General features: G+C 38.8%; 1 protein-coding gene across 1 annotated transcript in view; it reads right to left on the bottom strand.

Moving 5' to 3' along the window:
- Nucleotides 1–740: 740 nt before the first annotated feature.
- Nucleotides 741–26,163, bottom strand: part of oxct1a (3-oxoacid CoA transferase 1a) — a 52,657-nt gene continuing 27,234 nt past the window's right edge. Inside the window, exons 14-17 of the mRNA XM_082554400.1 lie at nucleotides 16,609–16,698; nucleotides 15,214–15,294; nucleotides 2,010–2,111; nucleotides 741–1,907 (exon numbers count right to left, since the gene is read on the bottom strand). Of these exons, the coding sequence (XP_082410526.1) occupies nucleotides 1,872–1,907; nucleotides 2,010–2,111; nucleotides 15,214–15,294; nucleotides 16,609–16,698 (309 nt within the window). The 3' untranslated portion in view covers nucleotides 741–1,871. The remainder of the gene's footprint in view (nucleotides 1,908–2,009; nucleotides 2,112–15,213; nucleotides 15,295–16,608; nucleotides 16,699–26,163) is intronic.

Below are 26,163 nucleotides of genomic sequence, written 5' to 3'. Positions count from 1 at the left end.
TGTATTTGTATTCTATTTTTATCTTATTGTATATTTATTTTATTTTATTCTACTGTATATAGTATTTTATTTTATTCTATTCTGTACAGTTGTGTACTGTATTTATTCTTATTGTATTCTAATTTTTGCCTCATAACTTTTGCACTGTCCACTTCCTGCTGTGACAAAACAAATTTCCCACGTGTGGGACTAATAAAGGTTATCTTATCTTATCTTTAACTAAATCTTGAAAACCCATTTTAATATCCCCTTTTGAAAACCTCAAAAGCAAGGTCATCCATTTGTATTTTTCAGAAACATGTTCCTACTAAAACCCGCTGCGTTCTTCAAATTCCCTCTTCAGTGAATTCAAGTACAAGTATGAGAACTAGGTTACAAGGGCTTATGGAGTATTGCTTTGGTCTGACTCATGAAGGAGTGTGCTGGATTAACATCAACAGCCGGTGGCTGGAGCCCCTGTCACTTTCTTCCATTTTTCTGCTTGATGATCCAACCCAGTTGATCTCCTTGAACCCAAAAGCCTACTGGCTGAATTCGCAGGTTATGTAACGGGCCTCTGGTTATGCCAGCACCTCTCTGCCCGAGTGGAAAAATCAAATCGAGAATGTAAACATTAAGCCCACCATCCATACACACAAAGCTTTAACCTGTAGTGCGTCAAAAACTCTCGATGAGCTAAATCACTTGAAAACACATCTGCTGGTTTCAAGATTCTTATTCAAAAAGAAAGAAAAACGTAGTTTGCTTCACTCTGCACGCCAGTTGTATTTTATTTTACACACAATTGCATCTGAACAGCAAATGTCTCTGTAAAAATTATTAAGGCTTCATGTTTTCTGGTTGAAATATCTGACAAGCCCACCTGCTTCAAAACACCTGAAGTTGAGAAAAATAGACAAGTCTACATTACGGCAGAGGTTGATAGTAAAATAATGGCTCATCATCTTCATTATTAAAAAAAAAAAAAGACAAAACATATTCAACACTGGAAGCCTCATCTACGAACTTTTTTTTCCGTTTCATGTCACAGCACAATTTAAAACAACTCCATACATATTTGTTCTACGATAAATGAATACTCACTTGACCTATAGGACATTGGTTTTCATTCATTACATTTCAGTGAGACACAGGCATGCCTTTCAGCTTATCAATCATATTCAAGTTACAGTTGGATAATATGTAGTCGTTCAACCAAATAATAAATGGTGTCGCATATTCCACTGTTGTTCCTTCACCAATGAAGCAGGCGGGAGAGGTCTGGAGCTGATATAAAAAGTTGCAATGTTTCATATTATATATTGTGATTCTTGAATTACTGCTTGTTTCCACTTAACTGCACACCGATTGCTACTTTTAACATCTACTGTTATAGTGTCGAGAGCCAAAACACTGGAAATTGTCTCACGGTTCAAATATTTGACCTTTCTTATTTATTTCCCAGAAAATCTGATTCAAAAGAGTTTTTGCATCATTTCTTTTAAAAATAATAGTAAAGTTGGAAAAAACAAAATAATATCAATATTTTTAAAGCAATTTTCAAACTGATGATTGCGTAAAAGACTCGCGTAAGTAAAAAAAAAAAAATTAATAACTTAAATGTGTAATAGGTAACAATGCAATTTTCTTCATTCCTTCTAAGAGCACGAAAATAACAGTGTAAAGGGACTTCTGTTAATCAAATTTAGTTAATAATACAGAGGTAAATATTTGACAGCTGCATGCTGATTGCCAAGAAAACACTGGCTGAACCAGGTATGTTTTTTAAAAGCTTATTTGACCCATTTCAGGCTGTTAAATAACCTGATGTTTATCACAGAGAAATGAAGTGACAAACCAAAAACACATCTCTGAGGCCAGTGGAAGCTCCTCTAAATTTGCTGCATAGGCTTCAGGTTGGGAGACACCTAGAAAAAATTAGACAGAGGACAAGTAGAAGTTTCATGTTTAATAAACCCAAGTCCAAAAACACTTCATAGTGCTAGTAGCCTAACTGTTACATTACTCACCTCAAAATCTGTGCCAGTGCATCCCTTGATATCTTCGGGAGTAAGTCCCTCCCATATTTCTACCAGGGTCAGACCTTTTGTCTTATCGACATCAAACACAGCCTGGCAAAAAAAACGAGAGAAAGAGGATAGAAATGAGCGAGAGGAATAAGGGGGGTAAGGGAAAAAGATGGGACATTTAGAGGGAGAGAGATGAGAGAGGGTGATGAGACAAACACAAAACAGGCAGAATGAGCACTTCTGTGATAGACAGGTTTGAGCCTTATGGCGTCCGGTCACTGGGTCACAGTCAAGGATGTGGGGTCCTCATTTATCAAAAAGGACCCAGAAGAGACAACCTCCAGAAAAACACATCAGTGCCACAGGCAGAGGGCCAGAGTACCACTTTAGTGTCATCCATTCAACAGATGACAAAATAGCTGCAATTATTGGTGACACATCTAGGAAAGGCCTCAGAGAGCGGTCCTCAGCTATCTGAAGCTGGACTACTACAAAGCAGTAAGCAGTTTTATTTTAATTGGTGCATCATTTTTAACAGATTACTGTGTTATTGATTAAAATATGAATTTTGCTATAACGTTCAAAATAGTGGTTGCTGTGATGATTTTACATTGTACTTATGCACACTTGTCTACATTTAGGAATTTGTGAATGTGCACTTTGAGAATTTGTGAATAGACACATAAAAATTGATAAACAGACTCCAGGCTTCGAAACAAGCCAACACAATTTGCGCACACAGTGCACTCATAAATGAGGCCCTTGGAGATGTCAATATCTGATTGTAATGAAATACAGTAACAGCCAAAGGCATTGGCCCTGCAAAACAGAACCGAAAATAACCATGTTAAATCCCATCAAACTTACATGCCGAAGGGAAAAATACAGTAAATGTGAATATTTAAAGAAAATTTGACTAATGTTCTGTCTACCGAAAAGTAGCCAAAAGAAGACCCATTAATAGCTTTCCTTCTTTTATAAGCGAAAACCCTTTTCACACATGCACTGTAGCCAAGTTTCCAGACACTGCTCATAACAGGTGCATGCCACAAAGCTAATAAGAGTGGACATTAGCCAGTCTTTAACCTTCCAGCAAGCACAAGTCTGGATGATGTCGGATTACTGTGATGTGTAAGATCTCACCACTAGGTATCAATAGATTGTAGTCAAGTGAATTCTGTTTTCTTACCCCTCCTGTTCATCTGTCAGACAAATATGTGTCCATGTCTAAAACACATGTTAAACTTTGTCAAAGTAGTCTGATAGAAGTCTATGAGTCAATAAAAATCACTTATATCCTATAAGAGCGATACTCAGGTGAGTTGTTGAGGATATCCTGAACTTTTTTGTTGTTATTGAAAGTGGATCTAACATAGTTGGACTTGGACACTTTGTGCATAAACTCTCATTCTATATTTGGATGTATTCAAACTGGTTACTAGAGGTGAAGTGTGATTTTAAGGACCCTCAAGCCTACATAATAATAGCTTCTAACCAGGTAGTAATTTTACTTAGCAGGTTCATTGTCAGATATCTGGAGATGGAAAAGTCGAATGTCTAATCTGCTGACCAAAAGTATGACAATCAGGAATAAATCAGCATATTTATGTTTGTGTTAAAGACCTGACTTCGTTTCTGGACATGAGGTTTGAGTTTGGGAGGAACAGGTGGAAATGAGGTCGGAGAGAAAAGAATGGTGGAGGAGGCAAATTAAGAAGAGAAGAAAGACATAAATAGAGAGAAAGAGATGTACAAATGCTAAATGGTACAGTTAAAAAGAGCTATTTATAAGGTCTACCACTTATGTGGCCGTATGTAGCCCATCTACATGTTTTTAAGATGGTGAGGCAACATGGTGGCTTCCACAATCTGGCGCCCACTCCTGTGTATTTTTAATAGATTAATTTATTCGTTTATGAGAAGGCATTGGTTTGTTGGAAGATATAATTACACACTAAACAATGTATATTAATGAGTAAATTTTTTTTAATTAAACAACCTAACAAAAACATATTACTGTTCTTGCTATTCTATTCTTAAGCTTTTAGGCTAACTTCATATACTTGTGCATTCTTTTGTGTGTACTACAAGCTATTTTATAAAATGTGTCAAATTTGTCTTTTCAAATTGAATGTGACATTATCGTCAGTTAGCAGACTGCAACTTCTCAACACATGTCTAAGATGACAGCTTAAGTAGGGGTTCGTACTGTACCGTTTATATGATAGCTATTAAAAACTGATGCAGGGCAAAATGCCATTATCCTATGCCACTATTTATGCAAACAACGCAAAAATACTTTATATAGACACGCACACTCTTCGAGGCTGGCCCTGTTACTTCCCTAAGCAGGGCCTGACAGACTAAGTCATATTCACATTCAGGCTAAGCCTGTCAGGACTCTCAGCTCATTAGAACTATACACACAGTAACAGGGCAGGAGGAAGATATCTCACTCCAGTATTAGCAAGACAGATGGAATGTCACAAGGAACAGGGGTCTATGGATAACACAGACACTGACATGTATCTCTAATTGTGACACATGTCGCTAGTGATTAGGGCAAATTAAAAAATTGTCAAAATGTGCCAAAGGGTATAAGATAAGATGCAGCACTAATGTACTCGTATGATAGGTGCTGTGCTATGTCAATGTGAAACTCCCTGTTTGCTTTACAATGCAAAAAAGCTTGCCACATAATGGCTTGGGTAAGCACATTTTAAAATGAACTAGGAGCTGATTTCATTTATAATAGCCACACTATACTAATGAATAACCAACCGTGCCTCCATTTGCAAAGCAGCCTTTTGTTATAAAAATGTTGAGTCACCTTTCTTCACAGTCTTCAAAGCCAGCACCATCATTAACCAGATTGATGCAAGTTAGTCATTAAGAAGCCGGTAGTCTTCCCCATGTGCTGTCTGGCGAGACGTGGGCTGAATGTCATGCAACAACACTAAGGCACACTCTCTCGGTCAGCTTAACGTTTTAGACAAATACAAGAGAAAAGGAGGAGAAATTAGCACCTGACCTTCCAACAAATAAACAACAGCTTATCCAGCATCCTGTCAATATACTGCAGCAATTACAAGAAGTAGCTTTTGAGATGTTTTCAGACAAAAGCTCACAGGAGGACCATAAAAGAATTTCAATTTGGTTGCTGAAAAATAATTGCCATCACTGGTATTGCTGTCATTAGGTAATGCCAAAGGTAATGATTTTATGCTCCCATTAAATGATTGAATAATTCAGGAGTCATTGTGTTTCATTGGTAAATGAATGGGCAATTATTGTTTTTTTACTTCCTCATTTTTAAAGAAGGATTTAACTGATAAGATGAGAAAAATACTCAAAGCTAGTGTGGAGACCTTTGTCATGGCAGCATGTAAAGCAACAGTGGGAACAGAGGTGATAAGAATTACTCACACAAAATCATTGCAATAAACTCCTGTAAGTCAACTAACTGTTAAATGAAGCAAAGTAGTAAAGAGTGAAGAAGTGGCAACATGGGGTACAAAAATGATTCCAGCAGCAGAGACACAGCTTGAGGCAATCGATTTCCTACCACACTTAGCTTTAAATCATAACATCACTATTTAGGACAACACTTGAATTGCTATCCCTCCTGGACATGTTGAGCCAAGGAGGATGCTGTGTTTGTGTGAATATATGTGCTAGGTCAGCATGTGTCTGTGCGCGGAGTGTATTTGGTTTTAAAGGTTTTAGTTTCTGCTCTTATTTTAAAAACAATTTGGAGCAGAATCATGCATGAAAAGAAATCAATGGACAATAAAGTACAGATGAGCATTATCGGCTTTATTAAAGATACTATGCATTACTTATGTCCATATCTTCTATCGCCTCTTGTGATCGTCAGATTTTCTTACAGTCCACAAACAGGATTATAAAATCTTCTGGGCTAAAAAAAAAAAAAGAAAAGAAAAGAAAGAAAGTCCACCTTTTTACTGGTTGGATGCGGTATTTAATTTACCCAACCAATGGTTACAGCTTACATTCAGGTCTGTAAGTATTTGGACAGTGATATAATATATAATTTTGCAAATTCTGAGTAAACTGCAGAATTTACTTCACAGGGTTTAAAAAATATTTTATGAACTATTTAGGAATAGTCCTCCAGACATTGGAGTGACAATCAGTTTCATGGCCAGTTCTCTCCTTAGATAAACACTCTTGAGGATGTAGGTGCATCATTTTCTCTAATGCAAACTCTAATGCATTTTCTCTCAAGCAATGCTTCCATAAATATGAATAGAGAAGATTTATGACAAGTTGCACAATCACAAGCAGGAAGGCCAGATTAGACTTTACCAATAAATATCGAAGAGAGTCTGCACAGTTCTGAAAAAACAAATAAATCTTTGAAGAGATTAAATTTAGATTATCTCACACCATTCTGGTAGGAAGAGAAAAGTATTCAGAGGGTTAGGAACAGCTCATGATCTGAAGCTGTCAAACATTATCTGTCAATTATAGTGGAGGCAATGTTATGGCATGAGCATGTATGGCTGCCAGTGGAAGCGTTAGTTGGTGAGGTGAATGCTGACAGAAGTAGCGGGATGAATTCTGAAGTGCACAGGGCTATATTCTCTGCTCACATTCAGCCAAATGCTCCATAACCCATAGCCCTGGTGATTCACAGGCAGTGTTGGGGAGTAACGGAATACAGGTACCGCCGTTACGTATTTAAAATACAAAATATGAGTAACTGTATTCCGTTACAGTTACCGTTTTAAAAGGTGGTATTTAGAATACAGTTACTTTGTTGAAATACAGTGGGGCAAAAAAGTATTTAGTCAGCCACCGATTGTGCAAGTTCCCCCACCTAAAATGATGACAGAGGTCAGTAATTTGCACCAGAGGTACACTTCAACTGTGAGAGACAGAATGTGAAAAAAAAATCCATGAATTCACATGGTAGGATTTGTAAAGAATTTATTCGTAAATTAGGGTGGAAAATAAGTATTTGGTCACCTCAAACAAGGAAAATCTCTGGCTCTCACAGACCTGTAACGTCTTCTGTAAGAAGCTTTTCTGTCCCCCACTCGTTACCTGTATGAATGGCACCTGTTTGAACTCATCTGTATAAAAGACACCTGTCCACAGCCTCAAACAGTCAGACTCCAAACTCCGCCATGGCCAAGACCAAAGAGCTTTCGAAGGACACCAGGAAAAGTATTGTAGACCTGCACCAGACTGGGAAGAGTGAATCTACAATAGGCAAGCAGCTTGGTGTGAAAAAAATCAACTGTGGGAGCAATCATCAGAAAATGGAAGACATACAAGACCACTGATAATCTCCCTCGATCTGGGGCTCCACGCAAGATCTCATCCCGTGGGGTCAAAATGATCATGAGAATGGTGAGCAAAGATCCCAGAACCACACGGGGGGACCTGGTGAATGACCTGCAGAGAGCTGGGACCAAAGTAACAAAGGTCACCATCAGTAACACACTACAACGGCAGGGAATCAAATCCCGCAGTGCCAGACCTGTTCCGCTGCTGAAGCCAGTGCATGTCCAGGCCCGTCTGAAGTTTGCCAGAGAGCACATGGATGATACAGCAGAGGATTGGGAGAATGTCATGTGGTCAGATGAAACCAAAGTAGAACTTTTTGGTATAAACTCAACTCGTCATGTTTGGAGGAAGAGTTGAGTACTGAGTTGCATCCCAAGAACACCATACCTACTGTGAAGCATGGGGGTGGAAACATCATGCTATGGGGCTGTTTTTCTGCCAAGGGGACAGGACGACTGATCCGTGTTAAGGACAGAATGAATGGGGCCATTTATCGTGAGATTTTGAGCCAAAACCTCCTTCCATCAGTGAGAACTTTGAAGATGAAACAAGGCTGGGTCTTCCAACATGACAATGATCCAAAACACACCGCCCGGGCAACAAAGGAGTGGCTCCGTAAGAAGCATTTGAAAGTCCTGGAGTGGCCTAGCCAGTCTCCAGACCTCAACCCCATAGAAAATCTGTGGCGGGAGTTGAAAGTCCGTGTTGCTCGGCGACAGCCCCAAAACATCACTGCTCTCGAGAAGATCTGCATGGAGGAATGGGCCAAAATACCAGCTACTGTGTGTGCAAACCTGGTAAAGACCTATAGTAAACGTTTGACCTCTGTTATTGCCAACAAAGGTTATGTTACAAAGTATTGAGTTGTATTTTTGTTATTGACCAAATACTTATTTTCCACCCTGATTTACGAATAAATTCTTGACAAATCCTACCATGTGGATTCATGGATTTTTTTTTCACATTCTGTCTCTCACAGTTGAAGTGTACCTCTGGTGCAAATTACTGACCTCTGTCATCATTTTAGGTGGGGGAACTTGCACAATCGGTGGCTGACTAAATACTTTTTTGCCCATTGTAAATGGATTACACGGCGGCACTTTCCTGTTTCATATTGTGGCGGGTCAGGACTGTTTGGTTTTGTTTGACAGCTACGTTCTGTTGTTCCAGGCGGCAGCGTTACGGTTGCCATGGTTACAGGGTGACGCTCTCTCTCTCTGTGTGTTTCCTGGGTGAGAGAGAGCTTTTTGTTGTTGTTGTTGTTGTTGTGCTAAGCTAACAGGCAGAATGCTACAGGTATAGCTCTAAAGAATGTAGCCTCATGGGCAGTGTAGTCCGTGCTGCAGGGAGAATGGACTGCCACACTCTATATGTTTCTGTGAGCGCGAGGAGGGAGAAAAAGGCGAGTGGAAAAGTCGGAGCTGTCACCGAGCAGAAACGGGAGCTGGAAGCATGTAAATATAATAATAACCACTGCAGCCGAGAAGAGTGCCTGACGAGCCCAGTTGTAAGTAAGCTATTAAGACTCGACTTACGCTGTGTTCGTGTTTATCTCCGAAACAATAAGTTCCGTTGGAGCAGCCTTTCAACGCCTCTCTTTGCCTCTCGCAAGCAAAGCTGACCCAGACAACAAAGTAAAGCTATTTTTCGGCTACGAGCCAACAGGGACCCCGCCGTATTAGTCAGAGGTTCCTTTACTACGGTTCGGAGCCGTGGACCTTCAGTAATAGTAATAAATCACACAACAATAGTACAAATATGTAGTTGTAAAAAGCATGATAATATATTAGGTAATCCAAAGTATTCAGAATACGTTACACTCACTGAGTAACGTAACGGAATACGTTACAGAATACATTTTGGGGCATGTATTCTGTAATCTGTAATGGAATACATTTTAAAAGTAACCTTCCCAACACTGTTCACAGGGTAAATGCAATATGACCCGAACCTAAAAGAGGATAGAGAGACCCACAAACAAGTAGCAACAGAAAGAGGCGGCAGTAAAGGTCTAGAATTTGTTGAAGTTGACAAGTTCTAGACTTCAGGAAGTCGTCAGCTGTGAAAGTTTTTATACAAGTACTATATTAAAAACAATCCTTATATTTATAATTATATTAATTTTTTGAAATATCTTTGAGTCTCTAAACATGAGGAACTACATATACAATTGGTGTTTGCTGTTTTTAACCATTGTTATTATTATGGAGAACAATGGCAGCAGAGCAGACTATTGACCTACTTTTACAACTATTGCTGGTGAAATTAGATCTCGTCTGTCCTGCTTGGTGCTGTTCCCAAACCAGGTGCAGATGTTTGACGTCAGGACGCTCTCGATGGTGCAGGAGTAGAAGTTCTTGAGCACCTTCAGTGGCAGATGGAAGTCTCTAAGTCTTCTGAGGAAGAAGAGACGCTGACGGGCTTTCTTAACCAGGGTGTTGATGTGACAGGACCATGACAGGTCCTGAGTGATGTGGACACCCAGGTATCGGAAACTGTCCACTCTCTCCACTGGCGTGCCACTGATGATGAGGGGTTTGTAATTCCTCGCCTGCTTTGTAGTGAAGTCCACGATCAGCTCCTTAGTCTTGCTGACGTTTGTGCACGATGTGCACGATAATGGATGCCCTTTAATATACTAACTCATGCAATCTGCCTCTAATGTAGGATGTTCCACTTCCCTATATGCACCTCGAAGAGACAAGAACCACGGAGGTCTATAGACGAGTTTAGTGAGAAGAAACACAGGTATAGACTAGAGATGGACCGACCCGATACTGACGTAAATTACTGGATCGGATATCGGAGAGAAATAAAAAAAATGTAATCCCATCCATTAAATATCAAAAAAGCACCTCACAAAACTTGCGACACGGCGTAACTCTCCTCCTAACCGTAGCACGTCGGAGCAGTGTGCTCACGTGATAGAGCGGCTGTGTGTATTTGTAGCCTCGCTACCAATCCGGCATTTCATCTCCGAGGAAGTGATCCCAGAGAGAAGCAAAGCAAGTGTGTAAGTTCATCTCTGAATGTTTATAAAGCATTCCCGCGTTAAGCTGAACAACCGATATATGGAGCGACTGCCTCTTCTCTCCCCCTCCGTCTCCTGCTGCTACTTCAATCATGAAACTGATCAGTGATCAGCTGATCGGCTTTTCTATCGCGAGTCCATCGCTCTTGTTTGTTTATCTCCCACTTTGCACCAGAAAGAGGAAACCAGCGGCTGAATAACAGCAGCACATTTAACCTTGATAATCTGTTGTTAGAATTTATTAAATATTACTTTCTAGACCAGGATCCTTTTCTACGCAGCTGACGGCTGGTAACTGTGCAGGGGCGGATCTAGCAAAGTTTAGCCAGGGGGGCCGATAGGGCATGAACAGGGAGAAGGGGGCACAAAGGCATACTTTTCTTTCTTATTCTCATTAAAAATGTCTAGCTTTTAATAAATATTTATCTGAATCTTACACCCAAAGTTTTAATCTGATGTAAAATGAATAGAAGTCCATTACTGTATACAGCCTGTACATACTTATAGTTATAGAATATTCACAACATACTTCATACCGTGTACATTATAACATACCATAATAGACCCATTTCTGTAATATACTTACATATCTATACTATTGCTAATATATATTGTAATATATCTATATCACTAAAGCACTTCTGGATGGATGCAAACTGCATTTTGTTGCCCTGTACCTGTGCATGTGCAATGACAATAAAGTTGAATTCTATTCTATTCTATTCTATTCTATTCTATTCTCTATAGTAACTATTAAGTCTAACATACCCTAGTAAGCTATAGTACTTTTTCCTTTGGGAAGGTACCATCTGTGCAGTCTGCAGTTCTGTTGAAGAAAGATGTTGAATCTATTTAATTATTCTTGAAAAATAATTTATTTCTGTGCATTTTTTCCCCCACACTGCATCGAATTAAAGTTGATCACGTCGATTAAGCATCATGAGGTGGTGGGTGGGGGGGTGGTTCCCTTTTTTCTTTTCTTTTTTTTTTGCTGGGAGTTTTAGAGCCCTATTAGTTAGGTTGCTTACTCTTTAAAATACCAGAATAGGGAGGATGGAGTAGGTTTAAGTTTATTAGATTGATCAGTATTGCTGAACTATGAAATATTTTGGGTGCAGTGCATTTTTTTTTCATACAGATATAACAGAATAGCTTTAGTGTTTTTTTGGGGTTTTTTTTATTTTTTATTTTTAACTTGAGTATGAACTTATACAAAAAGCAGCAAGATATTAAAAAAACAGTTTTATTGATTAAAAAACACACTATATCGGATTCCTATCGGTATCAGCTGATATCCAAATTTATGATATCGGTATCGGACATAAAAAAGTGGTATCGTGCCATCTCTAGTATAGACATCCTTCAAGATGTACAAATACCACACCTTGCAATGTGGGACACATTTTAAGGTCACTTAAGACTGATGTTCATTTGGTAGTTGCAGCACCTCCATCCTCACATCATCACTAATCTCACCCTCTCACAATCTGTTAGCATGTAGGCATAAGGAAAGTTGAGTTACTTTGGTATTATTTGGTCCATAAAACATAAAAAAGGAAAATTATATATAAACTTTGCTTTCATGGTTTCAGCATGGCCAAAATGTTCCATGAAATAATAATAATAATAATGGATTGGATTTATATAGCGCTTTTCAAGGCACCCAAAGCGCTTTACAATACCACTATTCATTCACTCTCGCATTCACACACTGGTGGAGGCAAGCTACGGTTGTAGCCACAGCTGCCCTGGGGCAGACTGACAGAAGTGAGGCTGCCATATCGCGCCATCGGCCCCTCTGGCCAACACCAGAAATCTAGAGATGAGGCTTGTAGAAATCTATAACATGAAGTTACACACCTCATCTACTCTAGTCTGATCTTATCAATGTGAACTCAAACAAGCCAGACTGATTTTATTTTCTTCCGTCTCAAAAAAGACAATGACGTATATAAATGTGCTGATATATGTGTGTCAAATAGGAAGGAAGTTGAGCACTGGCTGCAATTTTGCTAAGAGGAATGGATGAATGCCACCATATATTGTTTTCTTTCATTCTATTTCTGAGAATATAATACAAGAGTACTTATGTACAGAGTGAAAGAGAGAGCGGCATAAGTTAAAATGAGGAGGATGAAAAGAAGGAGGTGGTACCAGGGCTAGTGGGTCAATACAAAGAGCTTTAACCTTTATAAATGTTGACAGAAATCTGCTTGCTGAGAAATGTTGTGCAATCACAACAGCAGCCAGTCGAGCAGAAAAGAACTGGGGGTGGAAGCACGGACACACTGTCTGACTTTGCCCCTGACAGGTCATGTTTTCAATGAACAACCTCTAAAGGCAGTAACCACCAGAGGGTAACACGGAACTGACCGGAGTACATGAGGACACAAACTGCATCAACACCAAGCTCTTCTACTTACTGGAATCCCTCACTGTGCTTTTCTTCCTCAACTGCCACAGACCTTTTTCCTACTCAGCATTTATGCCACTTCCTTTCTCCTTTTTACATTCCTTTGAACTGTCATCCGTTCCTAAATTCTGTGATATCTCTATCAGATAAGCAAACGTTTTCAAATCCTTTCATCACGCACACACCAGAGAACATAAACTATAATTAACATAATAACGTAAGAACCAACACACTCAAAAGCAAGCTCAGAGACTTATACCTCAGCTCTAATGGAAGTTTGAAATCTACCCAAGAAAATATTCCAGAAAATGACAATGGCACAATGAAGTTAACCTTTGATCTTTTGAATGTGAAATTCCATGACAACATCATCTTATCCTATTAGACACTGTGTGTAATTTGGCATAATTAGCATATTAATTGAGAAATTAACTTAACCTTTGACCTCACAATTTAAAATCAGTTCACATCTGAGTCCATGTGAACAATTGTGCCAAAATTAAAGAAATTCCCTCCAAATGTTTCTGAAGCATCATGCTCAGGAGAGTAACGCTGACCGACAGATCGATGGGCATGCTAAAAACTAATGCTTCTGTCTCAGCCTGTCGCAATAAAAGGCTGCTGATGCAGCTCAATGGCTTCCACCATCAGTTGTAGAGACCAATAGGTTCTTTGGTGCATGAGTCTGTCAGTGGAACCTGAAGAGCCTACGGACAAGAACCAGATGTCTTTGTTCTGACTGTGTGCCACCCTTTAAGCATAAGACAGGGTGCAAAATATTCAGCTGCATCAAACATTAACAGACAAGGATGAAGATTAATTAAAGATTAATTGAATTTAAAGGGAAACCCAAGCCCAAGAATGAAAATCATAAAACCATAACAAATTAAATGTTTAAAAAAAAAAAAAAAAAAAATCACGTGATTGCTTATGAAAATCAATAGACTGAATTAGGGTTAAATGAACAAATTCAATTTCCATCTACTAGTGTCACTCTCTTTTATCATAGCAATGTATCTGCTGCTTCTGTTTGCTCATTTTTGAATTGTGTTCTTGTGCTTAACAAATTCATTAAACTACCACCAAACGTAAGGTTTATGCCACAGCTACCCTAAATTAACAGGAAGGTAATTACCCAAATCCTTTTTTATGATTCTGTAAAAGTTAATGATATCTTTAATGCTAAAAGATTAGTATTATTGTTATCCATGAACTTTCTAATTTACTGTTTTACAAAAAGCTTACAAAAAACAGTAAAGCACATAATTATTTTTTGATTGATATGCCAAATTACAACAATTTACTGAAAAGAAAAAAAAAGTTTTAGCGGTTAATGTTATGCTTGATTCATTTTTGACTTCTCACTGGAGTCTAGTGTGCCAGCTCAATTTTGGGTATAAAATGTGGATTCAGTTTCTTATAGGCCTAATATATAATAGTATAATTTAATTTTTTTTAAAAATAGGTTTTGGGTAACATTTGTGTTTTCTTGTTTTTATGTTAAGCACATTTTCCAAGATCATGCAACGCATATAGCTTGTGCTTTGCGGCACAGCTTTAGTCCTTTGGTATTAGTTAGTTAGTGTGTGTGTGTTAGTGTGATGTAATGCACAGTGTAGGCACTTGTGTTTTATTCGTTAAGGACTTCTGTGTACCCCTCGTTGTTACTAATACTAATTAGCTTGGTAGAAAAGGAATTGAAATCACTGCCTGCCAAAATGATAATCACTTATCAATGGTGAATAGTTAAATTTCATCAACACTCAGCTTCTCCTGGGAGATCTTCTAGTTTACGTGTGCTTTGTGGACTTTTGTGCATTATTATTTTTTTCATTATTGCTAATGACACAAAATGTGATTCCAACCTGTGTCTGCAACACTATTTACACATAGTACATTTCTGTTCAGTCAGACATTGTATTTGACATCAGTAGAGGTGGACCTTCTTTTTACTCTGAGTAACAAGCGTGGCGTTTACAGTTGTACCTCATGACATCATCTAACAAATAGATTCTGAAATAAATCTGTGTTCAGCTGCAGTCGAGCAGGGGATTTAGATGGATTTTTGTGGGTTGACCATTCTGTGGCATTAAAAAATGAATTTTACATTATTCTATTAACATTAAAATAAATTCAAATCACAGGTATCTAATTCATATAATGCAGTATATTCCAAAACCCCAATTTTTAGAAGATATACTAAAAAACTAGTTCTACAAAACACTCTCATGTCCCCCATGTAAATCCTTTCTAGGCCAGGAGTCCTGTTCAGTCATAGCTTACTCACTTGCACCGTCTATGTAGCAAACCTTAGTAAGCAGTCGAAGTTTATGACGAACAGCTCAATCATCCATTCATCTATCCATCCACTATTCACATTTGCATCCATGGAGGCACATCTGCATCTATTATGTACATATAGAAACAAAAAGATAAAAGTGCACCTTTTCTGTGATGATCCGATCCACACATTGTTTCCCTGTCAAAGGCAGGCTGCACTTGTCCAGTATCTTGTGTTTTCCTCCCTAAAAAGAACAGGACAACATCATTGCCTTCATTTAGTATCTGGATGTTTTTGGAAGGGATCTTTTATGTTGTACATATATGTGTATATTCAGTGTTTCAGCTGGGTATGTATATTGATCCTAAAGGACATCCAGCACAAATACAGTGTGTGCCTCAGTTTCTCCATCAGACATCTTCAAGGAAAAGGAGGGAGAGAGAAAGAAAGAAGGAGAGAGGGAGAGAAAGAGAGAGAGAAGCCTCCAACGATGTCTAAGAGGCATACATCACACACCCTCTCTCACTCTCCTTCCCCATCATGAATGAAAGCAGCCTTCAGGGCAGTAAATTTATGCTCACCTGCTGCACCATCTGGACTTTAGCTGGGCGCCAGACAGAGTCCCATTAGCAAAAAACAGCATGCTTTTGTAAATGCAGAGTGTTACATTGCCCTTGCATCACATTGGTTTGGACTTTCTAAAAGTAAACCAATTCAGCTGGATTGCGTACTGCAAGTGTCAGAACCCCTGTGGGATTAGTCATCTCTTGCTGCAGTCCCGGTCTAACTATCAGCTCGTCTCAAAACACTAAGCCCAATTCTAGACTTGTATTTAAATTAACTGAAGATGAGCAAACAGGAGGTGGATTGTGTGCCTCACTAGAATGAGCCAGCCCTCTCTAGTAAAAGGATATTAAGCAATCCATTAGCAGAATTATCCTTAATCAGCCCTAGCACTCACATTCATTACTGTAGGAAGCAGATACAAGTAACGCTGGTGAAGATATAAACACGGGAAAAGGACGCTGTTAATTTAATTTCACTCACAGAAAGGAAACAAGTCTCTTGAGTGACTCGTAAAGGCAATGTTAGCTAGAAAAACCACAATAAGAGTTCATGCTAACACACCCTTAAGGCCTCAATGGTCGCTTCTATCACCTCCGCAACCTCGTCTCACAGTCACTTTAAGCCACTGCAGTATTCTCCTGAATGATAGGTGTCGCCACTCGGACAATACATAAGCGCTGATATAGGAGGAAAATAAGTCAAAACCAGAAGTCAAGGGGGGGGGGTTGCAAGTTTTTAAACTGTTAAACTGTTCTCCCTCTGTATATCTGTATATCGCTGAGCTTAAATTGGCGGTAAAAAGTGTCACGATCATACACTCGTGTCTTCAATCCAGCTCCTACTGCCAAAACGCAACACGCCAAGTTACACAAATCTAGAGGTGCACAGGCGGCTGACAAACCACAAAGATTGTGTCACACGACACGCGATTTGACTTAAAAATCACTGCGTGACACAGCGAGCATATTGGCCCAACTACATGTTTACACACCTTAGCTGAATGCTCCATGGTGACCACCACCTTAGTTCCAGCGCTTGCCACCAAATCCATGGCTCCTCCCATTCCTTTCACCATCTTACCCTGAGAATAGAAGAGAAACAAACAGACTTTAGTTATTCCATCTAATCTTGGACAGAATGATATTTTCACTTGACTGATTTTTCACAACATTAGCTAGAGAGTATAGTACAAAATTATAGTCGGTCTAATCCCTAGTTAGGATTACCAAAACATTTTACATTTAAGCTTAATTGACAATAGACCATAAAACAGCTACACATACGTTGAAAAAAAAAGAAAAAAAGGGAGAGAGAGAAAGACCATTTAGCTACATTTATCTATAGGATCACACCAGTTAGTGGCACCAATGTGTTTTATGCTGCATTCCATTTGAAGTGGGAAGCCAGAAACCCTTGATTCTGAGTTTGAAGTTTCAAATTCAAAAAAGCCCCGCAAACCCTGACTTTGCAATTCAAGATGGCAGAAACTGAGAAGTAAAACCTGCAATCTGTACTACTACTGTTGTGTATTTGTGACTCTGTAAATAAGTCATAAACAAAGTACTAACACGCTCCATCTATAAATGTGCTGCATTGGTGTTTGTAAGTGCGAAAACCCTAACATTATAGTATATTGCTAGTGATGGATAAATGGCTCTACCTTCCAAGGGCGCAAAACAAAGCCTGTCTTTTCTTGCGTTCTTGACTACTACTATTGGAACGCATACCTGACTTCCAACGTAAAAGTAATGCAGCATTAGAGAAAAAGAAACAAAAGAAAAAGAAACACCAGCAGAGTACTCCAAGCCACCTTTTCTGATAGTCCCACCTACGGCATGTGTGTCCCCAGAACTCCATTTTGTATAGACTGAATCACAAAGTAAAAATAATTCTACCTTTAATAATGATGCTTCACATTTATTGAGAAAACCCAAACAAGTGCCACAAGAAAACATTGACCATTTCTTAAGCCTTTTCAGTCACGGCGTTGAAAGCAGTATCAATCTGTTGAAGTGACAGCATTTTAAAATTCAGACACGGGTCACATTTATGTTAATGTTTCTAACAGTTTCATTCACACATTGCCATTTACTGACGCAATGAGTTCTTGGTATAATGCAGTGCAGATCTCTGCTGGGGAACCACGCCAAAATCTAAGGTCTGAAACCTCTAGTCACAGGCTGGTGTGCAGGTTACCTAACAAACCTCTGCCTGAGGACTGCAAATTCCATACCTGGGTTTAGAGTTGGAGGTCTGACACGTGCAGAGAACTAAGGGGCAGAGAAGGGATTAAGTATTTTAGGATTTTGCACAAGATAAAGGATTCCAGTGTGACCCTTTGAAGATATATAGGGGCTAGTTGTGCTGTAGTAATGTACTGAAAGACAGAGCAACAACAGGATTACAATGTTCTGAAGTCAGAACCAGCATAAGAATTATTCTGGTGCAGTGAATGGAGGATTCTCTCAAGACAGAATGTCTCATTAGTAGTACAGGTAAAGACTTGTGCTGTTAAAATAATTCAGCCATAACTGCTCATGACCGGTCTGTTATTTTCAACAGAAAAACACAATGACAACTGCAAGGAATGTAAGCAATGCAGAGAGCAGGAAGAAAAAGCATTCTGCATTAGAACTGCACTAAACATAACTGAATGATTCTGTGCAGGAATCCAGTGTACTGAAGCTTTGTCATGTCACAATGGATATTTTCTTCAATAACAAATAAAACCAAAACCGTTTTCTTTTCTTTCTTTCTTTTTTTTAAAAGGTGGGAAAGAAAAATGCTAAAAAAAGGAATCTGAGATCCGCCAGCCGGGGAAAAAAAAACTGTCTTCAAGTTAAACATTGGCCACAATAAGGAAGGTTTCCGAATAAGGAAGGTTGATGTGCACATATGGCCGCAGGGTGACGGCTCAATAACTGAATTAGAATCCCATTTCCTCATCAATCATGTGTAGAGCGTGGTTTGCTTTTTGCTCAATAACCGGAGGGTATGTATGCCAAGGGTGACACATTGTAAGGATACTGTTTGCCTGTGGGAAAGGCCAGCTGGGGAGAGAAGATATTAACTGAGAACAGAAAGGAGGTTTGGGAGACAGGAGGTGGGTTAGAATATTGGATATTGAAGAGGCAGCATTTAATTTCATTTACTTGTTTGTCGTCCAATTGAAAGTGCCTGCTGTAACAGCATATCAATACCCCCAAATAAACTACCAATATCAGGTTTAATACAACTGTATCCATTTTGACTTTTAATCTCCAAACTGTCTCACCAGCTTTTTTCCTTCAGCGTTTTTATTTATTACACAGACACTTGAGATTAAACAGTGTTGTTTTTCATATAATCAATGTTAATGCACTTTATGACAGCCAGTGGGCTTAGGTGATGGGTACACAGGCCTAAGGGGATAAGACTGTCTGACCTGCTAAATGCAAAATGTGACCTTGTTGTATATAAATTGTGCAAGAAAATAAGATTTGATGTGGAAAATTAAAGAAAGGTTGATGCTCTGTTTGTCAGTGACCTATGTTGCTAGGAGGATTGGCATTTACTTCCCTCTCATTCACAGCTTTGCACGAGGTTATCTGAGCCTACTTTGATCTAAACTGCTGCATGCAGCAAAACTCAAAATTAACATGATCTGTAAGAGTGTAAAAAAAAAAAATCAAATTAATGGAGAGTTATGATGGGAAAAGCAAATCTATTCCACCCAGAAGGCTGTATTATCAAGGCATGTTGAACCTTGTGTCATGAGGCTGGCTCTTTTACTTACTTAGCACATTCACCATGTTAACAGGGGTCAGCCCAACCTTGTCTGGAACAGGTTTTCCTTAGAATTCAGTTAAAACTTGCCTCTGAAGTTCGACATTACATTAATATATATGCGTTAGGTTGACTTATGTTCCGGTAAACTGCCTAACCTTTGAGTGGCACTCGAATGTTGAACTCTCACAATAACTTGCCTCTCAATGTTAGACGTCTTAAAGACTTGTGTTTTGCAAAATCAACGCTATGAAGATGACAAAGCTACACACAGCATTGAGCCTCTGACCAGCAGATGCTGTAAAGCATACTTTCAGAACAACACCCATGGAAATATCCTCTTTTTAAGCAGCCAACAAGAGCAGAGTAATTTAGTCATTTAATTAACAAAGCTTTAATGATATTAACCTTGTTGGTCTGACTGAGGCTGGTTCCTTTTAAATTTCCTCACCACTCTTACTGTGTCCATTTGTCTGCTATAATCGTAGCACCACAGGGCCACTAGGACACTTAAAAGTATGTCAGGAAACAATTCAGTAGCAGAAACACACAAAAACACGAAACATCTCTCTTCTAAACAATGTTCAGCTCCCAAAAACCCTACAGCTGTACAACTGTATATAGAAGAGAACAACAAATTCTACATAAATGAACATAAGGAACAGACTGTGTTAGGTTTGAGATTTTTAGTAGTTCTACATTAATGGCCTAGTTCAACTGTAGATGTTATTCATCATATAAAATCCAGGCAAAATAAAAGCTACAGCAGCCAGTCAGCCTGGTTCCAAATAACACACAAGATCAGAATGTTAAATAACATGAATCTTCCTGATTGGATGTGTACAGTCATTGAGGTTGATAAAAAATTAAACAGCCAATCAAAACTGACAACTAATGTCACATGTAGGGTGATAACCAGAGACTGGTTTGAATCTAAATGTGTAAGAAAATAAAATAGACAGGAAACATGGAGAAAACCTGCCATTCATTTCCATTGCTGCATAATACTGTTTGCCCTATATGAACAAACTGACAACTCACTTGCAAGTAAGTTACAAATCTACCAGTAAGCACACATGCAGTATTTACTGTATAGTGTAGCTGAACCCGACATATTGATTTGTTTCATCCCTCAAAAGGTTTGTTGTGCGTTTCTCAAGTTACATTCAGCATGAAAAGTTTGAGAACTTCAATCCAACAACAGATGGCAGGTTATTTATCTTGTTCTTCCCAGTGCAGTGGGAACAGGCTTTACGGGAGTAGGTGGGCTAATTCATTCATTCATTTAATAATTTACTTAACAAAAGACCTGGTAAAAATATTCTAACACGAGATAGCACACAGACTCACGAAAACCATCTCACAACTATAACAATGAGTGATTAATGGTGGGGTGGAGGGTGTGGGGCTGCCGGGAGCAGTATAACTGGTGCAGAAACCTGATAAGACCTCTTAAGTTGAAGCTTTGCTAAGATGACACCTATCACAATATGTAAAAGCATAGACAATGACAGTCTATCTCACTAAACCACCGTTCAAAGTGAGCCCCAGGTGCCAGAGGACTAAGACTATTGCTGTTTAGACCAAGTATGGAACAGTTTGAAATGGCTATATATTCTATTCTAAAAAAAACTAAATAAAAAACAAAACGAAATATAATTTAATTGTACATGTAGAATGACAACAATGGGCTATTGTATTCTATAACATTTTTACACTGTGATTTGCTGTACATTCAAAACTGTTGGTCCATCTCTCCAGGAACATGGGACAGCAGGGCATGGGACAACCTAGTACTTAATGTCATCTGTCCTGTGAAGACATTAGATTCTTCCCAAAACAGGTGTAAAAATATTACATAGTAATATTATTTTTCAACTTTGAATGATGAATTGAAAATTAATTTTAATTCTTTTTATTTTAACTCCTTATTTTTTCACTCTTTAAATGCCATTATGTTTAGATATCTCCACTGTTTTTTTATAGAAAAAAACAACAACAAATAATGTCTAAAAACTTTATTTCAAGGAGTGTTTGACTATTATTTTATTCTTTTTATTAGGCCCGGCATCAACGATTGGCAGCAACACTGATTTGAATGCATTCTTATTTTTTTCTACAGTGTCCGATATTTACAAAAACTCAACCCAACACCAACGGCTGTAAAAGTACTGCATAGTAATACTTTAAATGACAGTCTTTTAAAACTGCTTCAGCTTGAAATATAAATATAAAATATTAATTATAGCCTTTGGATTATAGCTGTATAAAGAAGAGGGACTCCAGCTGAGCTAGAGCACAGTTTGCAAATGTACAGACTGAGGTCTTTGAATCTAAGCTTCCCACATGGTGCTGCCAGCTCTTCTTTTTTTGTCCGTGCAAAAATCACTGCCCTTACATTTGCTGATGAGAGGGGCTCATCATAGCACCACCCTACAGATTTGAATTAATTAATTAATTTTTTGACCTGCAAAAACTGTCCAAAATGAGCACTGTGATGACCCACTCCACCCTGCCGTCCTTTTGGCCTCTTTGTGTGGCATGTCTCGTTTGCAGGCATTGGAGGGATGGAGTGGTTCATTCCCAATTAATGACACTGGCAACACCTGGGCCCGGTGTGCCAGTGCTCTATAAAAGCTTTCAGAGCTCAGTTGCTGGGTGGCGTTTTCCCCTGAGACATCCCTCTGGATTTTGCTTGCATTTGGTTTGGTTTTGCAAACAAACAAACTTTGCATACACAATCCTTCCAACCATGCACTCATCTACACCACTGATTGTACTGACTACACACGCCATGGTTTGTATAAGGTTTCTTTTTTTGGTTTTATTTATTTAAAATAAATAGATTTTTCAGTCATTTCTACCCTCACTTAATTTCCTTTCGCTGCTCAGCTGTCACACAGTGGCTCAGCTATGCTACAATCCCTCCATATTGTGGCCAATCACATGCGAGGATATAGGATAATATCATTATGTGAAAAACCGAGAGGGTGAGAAACGCGACAGTCAAGTGGAGCATGCGTCTGTCCTCTCAGTAAGTGAGTGAGACAGTAGACAGCAGTGAGGAGGGCTGTGCGAAAGCAAAGACACATAAATATACCTGACACCCGTAAACGAAGCAGCATCTGGCTGCAGTTTAAAGACTTTTTTGTCTCGGTCTTGGTCTCGTCTTGGTCTCGGATTAGGCGGTCTTGACTACAAGTCTATAGAGAAGTTCACCCTGTGACTTCAACCATCTCCTCTCTTCTCTCACTTTCAGGTGAGTCCCCAGAGGAGGATGAGGCGCCATCTTTACACTCATAAATCGCCTCCTGTGTGCTGTAAAGTCTTGCATCTCCAAAACGCCTGTACTTCTAACAATGCAGTGCAACTGCATAGTCTACCTGAGGAAGAACCACATTAAATTCCAATTATTGTTTTATTTTATTTGCTGCTGAGATATCTTTGAAGATCTGAAAGGTTACTCATCATTTATTATTACTGAATTACTTTATAACACAGAGTGTGGCCTTCTAAGGGAAAAGACTTGAAGGTGAACATCACACACATGCACACACACACTCACACAATTATCCAACATCAATAGCTTCGCGCATTTATCATTTTAGCAGAAAACAGAAAAATGTAAAATTTTGGTACATGCCTTGGATAACAAAAAGAAGCGCCACCTGGGAGACAAATATAAAAACTAAAAACTGAGGGTTAGGTTCTCTTAAAAGAATGAATTAGTTGATGTCATGATAAATGTGTGATAAAAAAAAATGCATTTTCAAAGATTTTCAATGGGGCATTTTTTGGCCTTAGGATAAAATGTGGAGGTTTTTGCATCGCTTAGGATTTTTCAGCTAATTTAAGGAACTGGGATGACAATTTTATAATAACATTTTTTTTAAATGAATATCCTCTGGCAAATATGAGCCATACTAATTCAGCAAAGCCAAAATAGCATGAAAATAAAAAACGCAATGACACAAAAACCCCAGGATCATCTAAGGGTTAAGGCACGCTTGCATTTTTTTGTGTTGCCATGGCTACAGCATACAATTTTCTCATTTGTTGTGCGAGTGTTCGCTTTCTAGTCAGTGGCAGAAACACCACAGAAAATGACCCCCTTCACAATCCAAGAGTTCCCACTTACCAACTGGCCTCCTTTCTCTCCCTTCCAGTTCTCTGACAATCTCCACTGTCTGATACAAACGGCTCTCTATTTAATAACATAGCAACAGACTGCCACAAGCCTTCGTTACCCAGACAACTAATGACAAGAATCAGAGAGATGGAACTGACAGCAAGACAATGCACAGCGTGTTCAAAGCAACCGAAAAACACAACTGTTTACAGTGTATAATTGGTAAATATGCTCCAATCCACTATAAGTAATGCAATTTATTTCACTGTAAAGCTGAAATTTTAAGCAGAGAAGCCCAAGTAAAGTAAAACTTAAAAAATATATACACAAGAAGACACAGAGAGATTACAAATATCCATTAGGACATTTTTAACTTATAAGCCTTCAGTCATGTCTAAAAAGCGCTATACAAATGCAGGCCATTTATATGTCTAAGTTAAATTGTTGTTATAAATATATAAAAAAGAAAAATCTTCTTAAGCAGCTTCATTAAAGCTGCCACCAGATCTTATGAGCACTTAGGAGAGTAACTGCATTTTAATAGTAAGTAGTTTGTAATATTGCTGCACTTAGCTGCACTTATACTGAGCCTCTGGGGTTTTGGAATATATGTCTGAGGCAGCGGCTGTTTTCTCCATTTAAGCTCAACAATGATCAATTCTAATTCTGTTCTGTAAAATACAAACTTCAATGAACAAACAAAGGAAAGGATAAATCATAATCATAGGCTTTTAATAGACTCATAGTTAGTAGCAAATAAAATGAATATTTAAAAAAAAAATAGATAAATACAATTAAAACTTCACTTCTGACACAAGGTTCTTTTCCTACGCTGCCATTGGTTCCTTAAATTAAAAAAAGAGTTTAAAAACATCTCTGTCAAACAACCATCTTAGTTACTGTAACAAGATCGTAGTGTTCCAGACAAAATCACAATAACAAAATTACACATTTATCATTCTACCAAAGCACCTATTTTCAATATGAAGACGCAACATAACCTACCATCACTTGAGTGGGCACGTTTTTAGTAAAATAAACATATGTAGCATCACAATAAACATGAAACTGTAACTTACTCTAAACCTTATTACTCTTTCTTGAACTTATTCACATACTCAGAGAGATACAATTTATCACTTTGAGTGAGAATTCTTCTTCAACTCTATACTTATAATAATAATAATAACAGCCAAAGTTGTGCATAATAAAAAAAAATCTAATAAAAAAAATTGTTTCTCTTGCCTTATCAATTAAAAGCTATATCAATTAAACTATTTAATTTAAAAAATCCAATTAATCTTCACACTGCAGTAAAACCCAGAAAAAAACTTTCTGCAAATACTAACAGCTTTTTTGTGAGTGATTTAACTTTAAAATGTTTTTGTTGACCAGATAAATGTTTATGCTTTCGTTAACCTTTATACGATTGCCTTGAAGTGCTTGTTTATTCATTTCAGTTTTAAAGGAACGAGTAAAACTAACGACAGAGTTTGGTCAAAATAACATTGGAAAAAATAAGTAAATAAAAGAGAGACATGATTCTCAGAATGGGCTCACTGAGTGCAGCATGGTTAAGACCTTGGAGAAGCTTACAGCTGCCGTGAATACTCAGAATAACACCTCTGAGCGTATATTGGGTTACATCAAGGAGAGGTCTGCTCAGAGCAACACCTCTGCGCGAAAGCTGGATTACATCGTGGAACAGCTCACTGCAGTCGTGAGTTCTCAGAATCGGCTCTCTGAGCACAAGAATGATAAGACCACGGAGCGCAAGTTTGATAACATCATGGAGAAGCTCGCGGTTCTCCAACAGGAGATTGCGAGACCAGTGTCGGAGTGTTAAAGAACAGCTTTGAAATTCTCATGAGCTGCTCGCATAAAAGAAAAATCAACAACATCAACATCATAATGCTGATATCCCCTCGGCGCCAGCTATGGGCTCAAGGCTGGAGCCGAACGAAAACTCCCTGATAACGACTGTGTTTGACTGTTCTTCCCACTCTATGCAAGGCCACCTGGGTTGGCTGGTAGACTTTACTTAGCCTGATAGGGCGAAGGACACTGTCTCAGCTGAACTATGGACACGCACACACATACACTTACACTGATAAGCACTCACTCATCCCCCCTCCCCTTCCAATGCCTTCGATGCTTGTTGCCTCCTGGGAACACGAGGCGGGCCTGGGCCCGCGCTGGAGAGTCGGCGCAGTGGCAGGATGGCTGCTGTGTTGCCTGGGATTACTCCTTATCCCCTACCCAACCCTGTTGCTGGTCATGTGCTCTATAATGTTGTACTGTGGACATTTATGTGCTTTCTGTGCAGAGGAGTTTTTTTGTTTCCTGTTCTCATACTGTCCTCCTATAGCCCAGCATGAGTAGAGGTCTCTTTTTTTCCACTTGTACTTTCCCATTGTAGTGTACATTTCAGTGTTTTTTCTGTAATGCAACCGTTCTCTGACTTGTAACCCCATGTGATGTCTGTGTCGTGTGTGTAAGGTTGGGGGGCGGGTTCATTCCACTGCAGGGCAACCTGCCACTGCATGTGGCGAATAAAATTTGAACTTGAACTTGATTCTCATTTTGAAACCTGGAAGGATGTGCATATAACAAGAAGTATTTTGTGTATCTCCTGTGAAAGACCTCTCCATG

This window comes from Aulonocara stuartgranti (genome assembly GCF_965226115.1).
Source record: "Aulonocara stuartgranti genome assembly, chromosome: 12".
Classification (NCBI taxonomy): domain Eukaryota; kingdom Metazoa; phylum Chordata; class Actinopteri; order Cichliformes; family Cichlidae; genus Aulonocara; species Aulonocara stuartgranti.
Note: the sequence above shows the minus strand (reverse complement) of the source record. Positions and strands in the feature narration are given on the sequence as shown.